Below are 14,650 nucleotides of genomic sequence, written 5' to 3'. Positions count from 1 at the left end.
TACCAGCAGCATTAGGTTTGAGAACCTGGTAGGGTTTTTATAATAAATGGCCGTTTGCAAGTGGCCCTTTTCATGCTTGACTTAATTTGCATAGATGAAACACAGGGGAGCCAATGATTCCCCTGGAAAGTTAGTCCTCGTGTATCACCATAGAAACAAGCCGTATTCAGAGTCAGGAAATAGATTCAACACGCGTCAAGTTGAAAATGTAATGGCCTGATTATCGTATGTAAGTGTATTTGCATGCTTGCGTTACCCTGTGTGTGTGTGTGTGTGTGTGTGTGTGTGTGTGTGTGTGTGTGTGGGTCTAATGACTTTGAAACATCCTTACTTACTTTTTAAGTGGGAGAGTTATTCCTTGAACATTCCAGGTTCTCATCGATAGCCCAGTAATGAGGATTTGGTGTTTTAGCTGGCCCTGTGGTTTGTGTTTTCTAACGATCTCCCTTGTGTCCTGTTGCCAAGATGATTAAGGGGGCCAATTGGCACAGCTTGATGCTGAAATAGGAAGTGGCTGGAAGCGGCTCAGGAGAGGTTCCGACGGATGCAGAGTGATTGACAGCCGAGTGACTTCACCTTGTCGTTTGTGTGTGTGTGTGTGTATGTGTCAGGGCTGCGGGGGTGTAAGGGTGATATTCCTGGCATCCTCTAATGTCACAGAGACACAGGGGGTTGTCCCTAGATGGCCTGGATTGTGTTCAGTAGGCACCAAACTGGAGAAAACATTTTCTAATAGAGTAAAACATGAGGTACTACCTTTCGTTTTCTTTTATTTGTACAGTGGGGAGAACAAGTATTTGATACACTGCCGATTTTGCAGGTTTTCCTACTTACAAAGCATGTAGAGGTCTGTAATTTTTATCATAGGTACACTTCAACTGTGAGAGATGGAATCTAAAACAAAAATCCAGAAAATCACATTGTATGATTTTTAAGTAATTAATTTGCATTTTATTGCATGACATAAGTATTTGATACATGAGAAAAGCAGAACTTATTTCATGGTATCCAATTGTTAGTAGTTACTGTCTTGTCTCATCGCTACAACTCCTGTATGGGCTCGGGAGAGGCGAAGGTCGAGAGCCATGCGTCCTCCGAAACCCAACCAAGCCGCACTGCTTCTTAACACAGCGCGAATCCAACCCGGAAGCTAGCCGCACCAATGTGTCGGAGGAAACACCGTGCACTTGGCGACCTGGTCAGCGTGCACTGTGCCCGGCCCGCCACAGGAGTCGCTAGTGCGCGATGAGACAAGGATATCCCTGCCGGCCAAACACTCCCTAACCCGGACGACGCTAGGCCAATTGTGCGTCGCCCCATGGACCTCCCGGTCGCGGCCGGCTGCGACAGAGCCTGGGCTCGAACCCAGAGTCTCTGGTGGCACAGCTAGCACTGCGATGCAGTGCCTTAGACCACTGCGCCACCCGGGAGACCTACCTTTAGTTTTCTGTTGCAAAATGTTTTGCTACATTGTGCCCTACCGATCACGACCCTGATCTACCTTCTCTGGTTCCTCCACCACAGGGCTAGTGGGTGTGTTCAGCAATAGACACAGCAGTGAATGTCAGCTTGTCTGATTCCCGTGCTATAGTAACCCCTTAGGCTTCGGATATGGACGTACTTATTCAGAAATGCTCAGAGAAAAATTAGCAGCTCTGGGATAGAGTACCTCTCAACAGTAACAATATCCTATACGTGTCTTCTTGGCATTTGTTCTAAGACGTTGGCATGTCTGTCAGCTCGTCCTGCTTTCTGACATTGGGGATGGATGTCACTTATTTAGTTTGGTGTGCTCAAATCTAAGACTAATCCTCTTTAGACCGGAGGCCCTCAAAATAGGACTGCGTTATAAGGGGAGAGTTAATGTGGCGCTGGACAACCTCTCTGTGCCGTTGATAGCTTTCTCACACCTTGATGAGAACATTTAATGACCAAGAGTAACTCCATGATGTAACACTGGTGGCAAGAGGTGGAGTCCCTCCCTCCCTCCGTCCCTCCTTGCCTGCCTTCCTTCCTCCCTCTCTGTCTGTCTTTCCTTCTGGTTCTCACTACCTTTTTTTCTTATTTTACCAGGTAAATTGACACATTCTCATTTACAGCAACTGGGGAATAGTTACAGATGTGTGTGTACGTGTGCACATATGCACGTTCATGCATACGTGTTTGTTTGTGAATGTATTTGTCACAGAATTCTAATATAAATATTCCAATGTCCCAGATGCTTGTGTCGGACAACAGGGCTAGATTAAGATCCAGACCGACAGTACTGTACCTGTGTAATCCCTAAATCAAACACATGGCATAATGGCACCCATCCTAATCCCTTCAATCGTTATCCTCCAACGTGCTCTGGGCCTATATAACTGTCGAAGTTATTCATTGAAAAATTGATAACCATAATGTAACATCATACAATAACATAGCTAGGTATAGTAGGGAGGGTTATTTAAAGTGAGAACCTAGAACCAAACCAATTCACAATGCCATATCGTAACTAGCTACAGGGTTCCCTATAAATACTAGTGCTGGATAATTAGTCCTGCAGTTGCACTACTTCGTAATAGGATGGCCCTGTATGTAGCTATAAATCAAGCATTTCATTGTAGATGCTAGACATGCAGTTAATAGCAACCTATTTATATTTAGATAAGGAATGACACCCACTTCAACAACATTTAGCTCCAAGGGCCTTTTAAGTTAATATGTAGAGTTTATTAACCCCCTAGTGTTGTCATGGTACCACAGGCCTGACCTAGAGATAGGAATAACTGCTGTTCTGAGACACATGGCAATCTGGGAATTAGCTAGTGTCCCCGCTGTGTGTGGGGGTGCGTGTGTGCGCGGACTGAGTGTGTGTGTCTGTGCGTGCTCACTCTAAATTCCTGTGTTTTAACTAGTCTCTGAAGAGAGAAGGTCTGACCACCCTGACCTAGTGTAGGCCATGTAACCCAGGGACATTAGGTAACTGTACCGGCTTTAAAATAGCAAACGGGGGAACAGAGTGTGTTATGAGATTCACTCGTTTTTCGCCTTGTCCCTCCCTGGGTGAGGCTATATATAGCACCTCACACTGGAATAGAGTTTTCCCCAGCGATGTGGACCAAAGCCACAGGAACAGCTGCGCTAAAGCCAAGTCCCTAGATCAGCTCAGTCTCTTTCTACCTCACTCTGCCGGTGTCTTTTACGGTCTCTCTCTCTCTGTCTTCTCTCTTAAAACATTTTTTTTTTGTATTTTACCCCCCTTTTTCGACCCCATTTCGTGAAATCCAATTCCGATCTTGTCTCATCGCTGCAACTCCCCAACACGCTCGGGAGAGGTGAAAGTTGAGTCCTTCGTCCTCCGAAACATGACCCGCCAAACCGCACTTCTTAACACCCGCCCGCTTAACCCGGAAGCCAGCTGCACCAATGTGTCAGAGGAAACACTGTTCAACTGACCACCGAGGTCAGCCTGCAGGCGCTGTCCCGCCACAAGGAGTCACTAGAGTGAGATGAGTCAAGTAAAGCCCCCCCGGCCAAACCCTCCCCTAACCCAGATGAAGCTGGGCCAATTGTGCGCGCCCTTAGGGACTCACGGTCACGGCCGGTTGTGACACAGCCTGGGATCGAAACCGGGGTCTGTAGTGACGCCTCAAGCACTGCGATGTATCTATCTTACCTTCTTTGCTTCGGTCTCTGTTTCTCCGTCTGTCTCTCTGTAAAATTCATTATAACCAGGTCTCCCCTATTGTTAATTGGTCCAGCAGTAAAGTCAACTGAGCTCCTTGTACTACTGTAGCAGATTTTACTGAGCTTTGTGTTTTTTATACAATCATTAGATAATGGAGTATAACACAGAATATATTTGCTGAATGGTTGCTAAAGTGGTAGCCACTGACCATAGCAATCAATGGCATGTGGGACAATACATTTATTTTATTTAAAGGAAAACAATGACAATGACAATACATTTTGGAAATGGAATATCACATCAGTCATAATACAGTATACTGGCAGAATTAAGTAGCTCTGTAGGACTAACTGCAGAGAGACATGGGTGTGGCTTCTGCTAGAGTCCTCTATAATACACTATACTAGCAGTAGCTCTGTAGGACTAACTGCAGAGAGAGACATGGGTGTGGCTTCTGCTAGAGTCCTCTATAATACACTATACTAGCAGTAGCTCTGTAGGACTAACTGCAGAGAGACATGGGTGTGGCTTCTGCTAGAGTCCTCTATAATACACTATACTAGCAGTAGCTCTGTAGGACTAACTGCAGAGAGACATGGGTGTGGCTTCTGCTAGAGTCCTCTATAATACACTATACTAGCAGTAGCTCTGTAGGACTAACTGCAGAGAGAGACATGGGTGTGGCTTCTGCTAGAGTCCTCTATAATACACTATACTAGCAGTAGCTCTGTAGGACTAACTGCAGAGAGAGACATGGGTGTGGCTTCTGCTAGAGTCCTCTATAATACACTATACTAGCAGTAGCTCTGTAGGACTAACTGCAGAGAGAGACATGGGTGTGGCTTCTGCTAGAGTCCTCTATAATACACTATACTAGCAGTAGCTCTGTAGGACTAACTGCAGAGAGAGACATGGGTGTGGCTTCTGCTAGAGTCCTCTATAATACACTATACTAGCAGTAGCTCTGTAGGACTAACTGCAGAGAGAGACATGGGTGTGGCTTCTGCTTTCATCAGTCCTCTACAATACTGGTGGATATAGACTGAGTGCACAAAACATTAAGGACACCTTCCTAATGTTGAGTTGCACCCTCCCTTTTTCCCTAAGAATAGCCTCAATTCTTCAGGTCATGGGCTCTACAAGGTGTGGAAAGCGTTTCACAGGGATGCTGACCCATGTTGACTTCAATGCTTCCCACAGTTGTCTCAAGTTGGCTGGATGTCCTTTAGGTGGTGGACCATTCTTGATACACACGAGAAACTGTTGAGCGTGAAAAACCTAGCACCGTTGCAGTCCATGACCAGTGCGCCTGGCACCTACTACCATACCCCGTTCAAAGGCACTTAAATATTTTTTCTTGCCCTTTCACCCTCTGAATGGCACAAATACACAATCCATGTCTCAATTGTCTCAAGGCTTAAAAATCCTTCTTTAACCTGTCTCCTCCCCTTCATCTACACTGATTGAAGTGGATTTAACAAGTGACACACTCCCAGACACACACCTACACCGCTGACTACTCCGAGATGGATCTTTATATAGCTGTGATACCCTTCACCATAAGGTCTGCTCAGTCCTCTTCCCAAGGCAGCCATATTTCTCACCTTAGCCAATAAGTCATTCACTGTTTCTCTCTTCACTGCTGTTATTGATTGTAGCGCCCTGATGACAGTATTACAGGCATGGGTCATTTTAATGTTTTGTACAGTTAGTGTATATTCAGTTATGAGTCTATATGTGTGGATGTGTGGCAGGAGGGTTGAGGACAGTCTATATAGGGCCTTACTGCTTACATAGATAAACTGTGTCAACTACAGAGGCCAACCTCTTGGCCCGTGAAAAGGAACATATTTGCACTCCTGCTGTTCTCTGATTCGTTCTCGCTCTTGCTCTCTCACTCTCTCTCTCCTTCCTCCCGCTTTATCCTCCGTCCTCTCATTCGCTCACTCTCCTCTATTACTTTCTCCATCAAACACTTTCTCTATCTCTTTTTCATTCCTTTCTCCATCTCTATTTTTCCTTCCTTTCTCCATCTCTCTCAATCTTCCCCCTCTCTCCATCTCGCTCTCCATCTCTCTCTCTTTCAGTTTGACATCACAGGTGTGTATATATAGCAGATGGATTCTCTCTTGGCAGCAGTCTTTCTCTGTCCCTGTAGTGAGCTAGGCCCAGCGCCGGCCAGCAGCTCAAATGAAGTAGAAACACTTTGTTGTTTACATTGTCCTCTCCGATCTGTCTAGACATCAGTTTCGACTTATATCCATTATTCATGGTTTCCCCACTAGCGCGCGCACACGCGCACACACACATACACACACACACACACACACACACACACACACACACACACACACACACACACACACACACACACACACACACACACACACACACACGTATGTATACTGTGTGTGAGTGGTTATTAGTGTGCCTGTCCTCCTCCAGTCATCTCAGTTAGATTTATTCCTCAGCCCCTGCCAAGCACATGTTACCACGGCTACATGCCTGGAGAGCTTTGAAGCAGGTGGCCGTCCAACCAGAGCGAAACATTAGCCGTGCCCGCGAATAGTGAACACACATACAGATATAGTGAGCGTCACAAACGCATACCCCTCCGTATTTGCACCATGTGAAAGGTATTAAGCATTCTGGGTATTTGGCAAGGGAGGACTGAAGAGGGCAGGAGAGGGGTGAGGTTACAGCTCTGGTAAGATGTGAAGACGTTATAAAGATCTTATATTGCCTTCTAGCACCCAATAGTGCTTTTTAACACTTGATATTGGCACTCTTGACAAACCATGGCTCCTTATAACAGTGGTTGTATAAATATGAGGTATTAATTCATTTATAATGCATTACACATCATCCATACATTATTATCCAGCTAAGCATTCATAACAGCGCATAACTCCTGTATGGAAGCATGGATGTTTGCCTACGAAGCAGTCCTGAACCCATTTTCCACTGCATTCCTGGGCTGCGTCCCAAATGGGACACTAAAAGAAGTGCACTTCTTTTGACAAGAGCCCAAAGGTAACAGGTTACCATTTGTGGCACTCTCCTGTTGTGTGGGGTCTATAGGCAGCAGCAGCAGATAGATACAGTTCTAGTGGCTAAGGCAGCCTTTTAAAAGGAGGTTATTGCCATTTGTTATGGCAGAGAATGTAATTAGGAAAATGGCAGCTGTGGCCATGTTGGATCATTTAAGGAATATAATCCAATTTGAACTGGACAATCCTCTCCAAACAGACTGTAATGGGAAAAACCGTGTGTGTGCCAGCCAGCCAGCCGGCCAGAAAGGAATACTACTGTCACTTTGTCCCTGATAGCCTAGGAACTATATTGGGTACTCTAGTGGCTGGGTTAGTCTGCTGGTATGTACACTACATGACCAAAAGTATGTGGACACCTGCTCGTCGAACATTCCATTCCAAAATCATGGGCATTAATATTGAGTTGGTCCCCCTTTGCAGCTATAACAGGCTCCACTCCTTATTGGAAGGCTTTCCACTAGATGTTGGAACATTGCTGCGCGGACTTGCTTCCGATCAGCCATGAGCATTAGTGAGGTCGGGCACTGATGTTGTGCGATTAGGCCTGGCTCGCAGTCGGCGTTCCAATTCATCCCAAAGGTGTTCGATGGGGTTGAGGTCAGGGTTCTATGTAGGCCAGTCAAGTTCTTCCACACCAATCTCGACAAACCATTTCTGTAGGGACCTCGCTTTGTGCACGAGGGCATTGTCATGCTGAAACAGGAAAGGGCTTTCCCCAAACTGTTGCCACAAAGTTGGAAGCACAGAATCGTCTCAAATATCATTGTGTGCTGTAGCATAAAATATTTCCCTTCACTGGAACTAAGGTGCCAAGCCCGAACCATGAAAAACAGCCCCAGACCATCATTCCTCCTCCACTAAACTTTACAGTTGGCACTACGCATTCGGGTAAATAGAGTTCCTGTAGGTATCTGCCAAACCCAGATTTGTCTGTTGGACTGCCAGATTGTGAAGCGTGATTCATTACTCCAGAGAATTGTGTTTCCACTGCTCCAGAGTCCAATGGCGGCAAGCTTTACACCACTCCAGCCGACGCTTGGCATTGTGCATGGTGATCTTAGGCTTGTGTGCAGCTGCTCTGCCATGGAAACCCATTTCATAAAGCTCCCGACGAACTGTTATTGTGCTAACGTTGCTTCCAGAGGCCGTTTGGAACTCAGTAGTGAGTGTTGCAACCGAGGACAGCCAATTTGTATGCGCTACCGTGCTTCAGCACTCGGTGTTCCTGTTCTGTGAGCTTGTGTGGCCTACAGTTGACCAGGGCAGCTCTAGCAGGGCAGAAATTTGATGAACGGACTTGTTGGAAAGGTGGCATCCTATGACGGTGCCACGTTGAAAGTCACTGAGCTCTTTAGGATGGCCATTCTACTGCGAATGTTTGTCTATAATGATTGCATGGCTTGGTGCTTGATTTTATACACCTGTCAGCAACAGGTGTGGCTGAAATAGCCAAATCCACTAATTTGAAGGGGTGTCCACATACAGGACCAGTCAAAAGTTTGGACACACCTACCGTTCAAGGGTTTTTCTTAATTTGTACTATTTTCTATAGTGAAGACATAAACTATGAAATAACACATATGGAATCATGTAATAAACAAAAAAGTGTTAAACAAATCAAAATATAGAATATATTTTAGATTCTTTTAAGTAGACACCCTTTGCCTTGGTGACAGCTTTGCACACTCTTGGCATTCTTTCAACCAGCTTCATGAGGAATGCTTTTCCAACAGTCTTGAAGGAATTCCCACAGATGCTGAGCACTTGTTGGCTGCTTTTCCTTCACTCTGCGGTCCAACTCATCCAAAAACATCTCAATTGGGTTGAGGTCGGTTGATTGTGGAGGCCAGGTCATCTGATGCAGCACTCCATCACTCTCCTTCTTGGTCAAATAGCCCTTACACAGCCTGGAGGTGTGTTGGGTCATAGTCCTATTGAAAAAGAAATGATAGTCCTACTAAGCGCAAACCAGATGGGATGGCGTATCGCTGCAGAATGCTGTGGTAGCCATGCTGGTTAAGTGTGCCTTGAATTCTAAATAAATCACTGACAGTGTCACCAGTAAAGCACCCCCACACCATCACACCTCCTCCTCCATGCTTCATGGTGGGAACCACACATGCGGAGATCATCCGTTCACCTACTCTGCGTCTCACAAAGACACACTGGTTGGAACCAAAAATCTCAAATTTGGACTCATCAGACCAAAGGACAGATTTCCACCAGTCTAATGTCCATTGCTCATGTTTCTTGGCCCAAGCAAGTCTCTTCTTATTGGTGTCCTTTAGTAGTGGTTTCTTTGCAGCAATTTGACCATGAAGGCCTGATTCACGCAGTCTCCTTTGAACAGTTGATGTTGAGATGTGTCTGTTACTTATTTGGGCTACAATCTGAGGTGCAGTTAACTCTAATGAACTTATCCTCTGCAGTAGAGGTAACTCTGGGTCTTCCTTTCCTGTGGCGGTCCTCATGAGATCTAGTTTCATCATAGCGCTTGATGTTTTTTGCCACTGCACTTGAAGAAACTTTCAAAGTTCTTGAAATGTTCAGGAATGACTGACCTTCGTGTCTTAAAGTAATGATGGACTGTCATTTCTCTTTGCTTATTTGAGCTGTTCTTGCCGTAATATGGACTTGGTCTTTTACCAAATAGGGTTATCTTCTATATACCACCCCTACCTTGTCACAACACAACTGATTGGCTCAAATGCATTAAGAAAGAAAGAAAAATTTCACAAATTAACTTTTAACAAGGCACATCTGTTAGTTGAAATGCATTCCAGGTGACTACCTCATGAAGCTAGGTTGAGAGAATGCCAAGAGTGTGCAAAGCTGTCATCAAGGCAAAGGGTGGCTACTTTGAAGAATCTCAAATATAAAATATATTTTGATTTGTTTAACACTGTTTTTGTTACCACATGATTATTTCATAGTTTTGATGTCTTCACTATTATTCTACAATGTAGAAAATAGTAAAAGAAAACTTGAATGAGTAGGTGTGTATCCTTTTTTTTTTACGGGTACTGTCCATTTGTGTATATATAGTGTTTCTTCTCTTGCTTCATAGTTCTTAGAATGAGATGGATTAGTATGTCTAGGGCCCTGAGTTTTCCATGATCATGACCTGGCAAGGAAAAACTCAGGGCTGTGACTCTGTGGCGTCAAACACAAACAAACCAAGGGAGGAAAAAAACAATACATGTAGGTCAGTTGTATTCTGGGTATTTTCCACCTGTTTAGTATTCAGACTGTTGGAATACCTTAGGATGTCAGACACAGTATCATGTCACCCAAACACACACTACTGTCCCAGTCTGCTGACGTCACATAGTCCATTAACCAGAGACTCTGTTGGTATGGTTCTGACTCGTCTGTCGGCCGGTCCAGAGCATACCCAGGTGCAAACACTATTTAAAATCATTCAAAATACTTTATATGGACTTGATTGAGTTTGCTTGGCTTAATGAACCAATGGAAAAGTACCAAAACGTTAAACTCCAGCCATTTGACACTCGATGCAGACTTACGCAAACGCTCAAAGTATATGAAAGATTTCACATAGTGTTTGAACACAGGTCTGGTCCAGAGTGGACGAGCAGTGTCAGTGGGTCGTAATAAAATATTAACTACTACCCTGCCGTTAATACAACCCAGCTTCCTTGGAAGGGAGAGCGGGCCGCAGTCGAGAGCTCTGAAAGTTACTGGAGTGCCAGGGATTCTCTGTGACGCCATTCGCTGGGCTACACCCTATGGTTTAGGGCCTAGCGGTGACATGCTGACCTTTACTCTACCTCGCCAGGCGGTATGCACTGTGTGTGTGCTTGCAATCAAACCATGCAACTTAATGGCTGAAGGGGAAACATGTCAAAGGAAGTATTATTAGAGTGAGTGGATGTCTAAGCAGCTGCCTACGTAAGTAGCACTGCAGAGTATGGCGAGTCAATGCATTACAATGCAACTGTGCTCTGCTCATTCATTCAGTCACAAGATGAAGGGTTGAGGGGCCTGCATGACAACATTAGTCGTATGCCACTATACACCCCTAGGATGAATGAACTTACAGGCCCATGTGGGCAAAAGCAACAGAACGACTACACACACTCACACACGAACAAACACACATTCAACATATGGTGTTTGACAACCCTGACAGTGTGCGATATGATGGAAGTGGGTGTTTGTGTCTTTACCTCCACTCTTATGCATCAGCAAGCCAGAGCCTCACATTGCCATGCTAGAGCTCTTTCTCTCCATTACACTGTCTATAGGGACTCAAGTGATTGCTACCTTGGACCTCTTACTATTATGCAGATCTTGTGTCGGTTCATATGGTCATGTATTAATTAGGTAGATTCTATGAATACTTTAGATGGCACCTTGTGGAGCTATACAGTACATGTACCCTCCAAGCCCACTCTCATTTCAGGCACATGGTGCTAGATACTCTTGTCGAACATTGCAGATAGAAATAGAACCTATAGAGCAGCTGTCATGATTCCCTATTTCTATATGAAATAATAAACTCAGCAAAAAAGAAAAGTCCCTTTTTCAGGACCCTGTCTTTCAAAGATAATTCGTAAAAACCTAACAACTTCACAGCTCTTCATTGTAAAGGGTTTAAACACTGTTTCCCATGCTTGTTCAATGAACCATAAACAATTGATGAACATGCACCTGTGGAACGGTCATTAAGACACTAACAGCTTACAGGCGGTAGGCAATTAAGGTCACAGTTATGAAAACTTAGGACACTAAAGAGGCCTTTCTACTGACTCTGAAAAACACCAAAAGAAAGATGCCCAGGGTCCCTGCTCACCTGCATGAACGTGCCTTAGGCATGCTGCAAGGAGGCATGAGGACTGCAGATGTGGCCAGGGCAATAAATTGCAATGTCCGTACTGTGAGATGCCAAAGACAGCGCTACAGGGAGACAGGACGGACAGCTGATCGTCCTCACACTGGCAGACCACGTGTAACAACACCTGCGGGACAGGTACAGGATGGCAGCAACAACTGCCCGAGTTACACCAGGGACGCACAATCCCTCCATCAGTGCTCAGACTGTCCGCAATAGGCTGAGAGAGGCTGGACTGAGGGCTTGTAGGCCTGTTGTAATGCAGGTCCTCACCGGACATCACCAGCAACAATGTCGCCTATGGGCACGAACCCCCCGTCACTGGACCAGACAGGACTGGCAAAAAGTGCTCTTCACTGACGAGTCGCGGTTTTGTCTCACCAGGGGTGATGGTCAGATTCGCATTTATCGTTGAAGGAATGAGCGTTACACCGAGGCCTGTACTCTGGAGCGGGATCGATTTGGAGGTGGAGGGTCCGTCATGGTCTGGGACGGTGTATCACAGCATCATCGGACTGAGCTTGTTGTCATTGCAGGCCATCTCAATGCTGTACTTTACAGGGAAGACATCCTCCTCCCTCATGTGGTACACTTCCTGCAGGCTCATCCTGACATGACCCTCCAGCATGACAAAGCCACCAGCCATACTTTTCGGTCTGTGCGTGATTTCCTGCAAGACAGGAATGTCACTGTTCTGCCATGGCCAGCGAAGAGCCCGGATCTCAATCCCATTGAGCACGTCTGGGACCTGTTGGATCGGAGGGTGAAGGCTAGGGCCATTCCCCCCAGAAATGTCCGGGAACTTGTAGGTGCCTTGGTGGAAGAGTGGGGTAACAACTCACAGCAAGAACTGGCAAATCTGGTGCAGTCCATGAGGAGGAGATGCACTGTAGTACTCAATGCAGCTGGTGGCCACACCAGATACTGTCTGTTACTTTTGATTTTGACCCCCCCTTTGTTCAGGAACACATTATTCCATTTCTGTTAGTCACATGTCTGTGGAACTTGTTCAGTTTATGTCTCAGTTGTTGAATCTTGTTATGTTCATACAAATATTTACACATGTTAAGTTTGCTGAAAATAAACGCAGTTGACAGTTTGAGTTTATTTTATTTTTACAGGGACAGTGCACATGAATCAACGTGAGAGGACATTTATTTTTTTGCTGAGTTTAGGATGTCTGATCAACAAAATGTTAACGCAATCTTTCTCTCTCTTTCTCCATCTCTCACTCCTCAATCTCTCGCTCCCCAATCTCTTGCTTCTCCATCTCTCTCTCGTTCTCTCCTCCATCTCTCTCTCTTTCCTCCATCTCTTTCTTTTTCCTCCACCTCTCTCTCCCCCTTTCTTCTAGGAGGCCCAGAAGGTGAATAATCCTGCTAACAGTCAGGCAGCAGATGGGACACCTAAGGGTCCTGATGAGAAGGACGAAGTGGTACCTGCCAGCGAGGTGGGGTGGATGACCTCTGTGAAGGACTGGGCCGGGGTCATGATATCAGCACAGACACTCACCGGCAGAGTCCTGGTACGTGCCCGAAGCATGTTTGTGTGTGTGTGTGGCACTGTGTGTGTGTGTGTAGGGGTGTGTTGGTGCTTTTATTTTGAGCTGCTCTCAATCTCAAACCCCTGAAGATATTCTACCTGTCTTTCATATTATGTCAGAATGTGTGTGATGTCAGACATAATAGACCGAGCAGAAATATAACTGAGTTATTAAATTGACATGCCTGACTGGGATAGCATGTCAATTTACTGGGATACATTCTCCATATGCCTTAATGGGATTTTTTTGTGAAATGGGGAATCAGCTACGTTACTGTTAGATTGGAGGGTGCGTAGAACATGTGGTGTCTGTTTCTGACCAAAGACTGACAGGGTACACAGGGGTTGGAGGGAGGGAGCAAAGGACCCCTTGTCTGTGTCTGCTGCAGTGTAATCAGCTGATGATAAATCTGTCTGCTAGGCAGGGCTGGAATAAAGCATCTGGACTCCCAGCATGAGCTGTACTTAAAACCAGACAAAGGAAACCCCTACATTTTACAAGGGAAGAAACTCATATTTTTTATTTGTAAAGGTAGAATGTTATCTTTTTTGAAATACTGACACATATAACATATGATAAGCCTGATTGTAAGACATAAAGGCTAATAAATGCTTATTAAAAAAAAGTCATACTTGCAGGCTTTAGGTAAAGTTCCAAAATGTATTGATTTAGGTGTTTCGTAGATGTTTGGTGTTTTGGGGGACTGAATAAATACGAAACTCAGAGCGTTGACCAAAACAAACACACAAAACTATAAAACCACCAACCCTAAAAGTGTAATTGTTAATATTTGGTGAGATGTGAATTCTTCACGTCTACTTAGAATATGTGTGCGGGTGTGTGTTCTCTCTAAAGCACCTGTCTGATATTGAGGAGAAATTAAGCAGAGGTCTGTATAGAGCAGTACTCTGCATAGAAATATCTCACCTACTGTGGTCTGTGCTACTTCTGATATTGTCTAGGTTTCTGCACCATATGCCTGCTTACTGACGCTGTAATGATATGCACGGGAATGCACTCTAAACAGTTAAGTGTGTATACAGGTGAATGACTGTGCGTGTGCACGATTCAAGTGTTTGCACACATCTTGACATGTGCAGTGTGTGTGGGCGGTGTTGTGGGACTCTTGCCATCCATCAGGCCTTTTCTGCAGATCAAAGCTGCGAGGAGCGTCTGTGTTCGCTGAGCCCGTTTCCATGTTACCATAGCAACTACAGTGTAGCCGTACTCAATCATCTGAACTGTGCAGGACAGGGGTAACACACACAGGGTGGCGTGTATACCATGTAGATTCAGTGACATAGGGAAGATAAATAAAGAAACCGATGTATGCGCTTAGAGCCCTAGGTCTCTGTTCATGTGCTGGTCTTGATGACTTTGCTGCTAATAAAGATCAAGTGTGCTCTGGGGCTTAGGTGTATTTAGATTCCTCTGGAAATTAGCTATCACAGCTTCGCCCCAATGCCTTCTGTCGAGGGGGTACTGTCAAGAGAATTATGTTCTCAATGTTCATAAACCAATTCAATTAA

General features: G+C 45.1%; 1 protein-coding gene across 1 annotated transcript in view; it reads left to right on the top strand.

Annotated features, from left to right (window-relative positions):
• Positions 1–10,884: 10,884 nt before the first annotated feature.
• Positions 10,885–14,650, top strand: part of LOC120045928 (calcium-activated potassium channel subunit alpha-1) — a 176,926-nt gene continuing 173,160 nt past the window's right edge. The window contains exons 1-2 of the mRNA XM_038990854.1: positions 10,885–10,893; positions 12,933–13,103. Of these exons, the coding sequence (XP_038846782.1) occupies positions 10,885–10,893; positions 12,933–13,103 (180 nt within the window). The remainder of the gene's footprint in view (positions 10,894–12,932; positions 13,104–14,650) is intronic.

This window comes from Salvelinus namaycush, chromosome 4 (genome assembly GCF_016432855.1).
Source record: "Salvelinus namaycush isolate Seneca chromosome 4, SaNama_1.0, whole genome shotgun sequence".
Taxonomy (NCBI): domain Eukaryota; kingdom Metazoa; phylum Chordata; class Actinopteri; order Salmoniformes; family Salmonidae; genus Salvelinus; species Salvelinus namaycush.
This window is presented reverse-complemented; position numbering and strand designations above follow the sequence as displayed.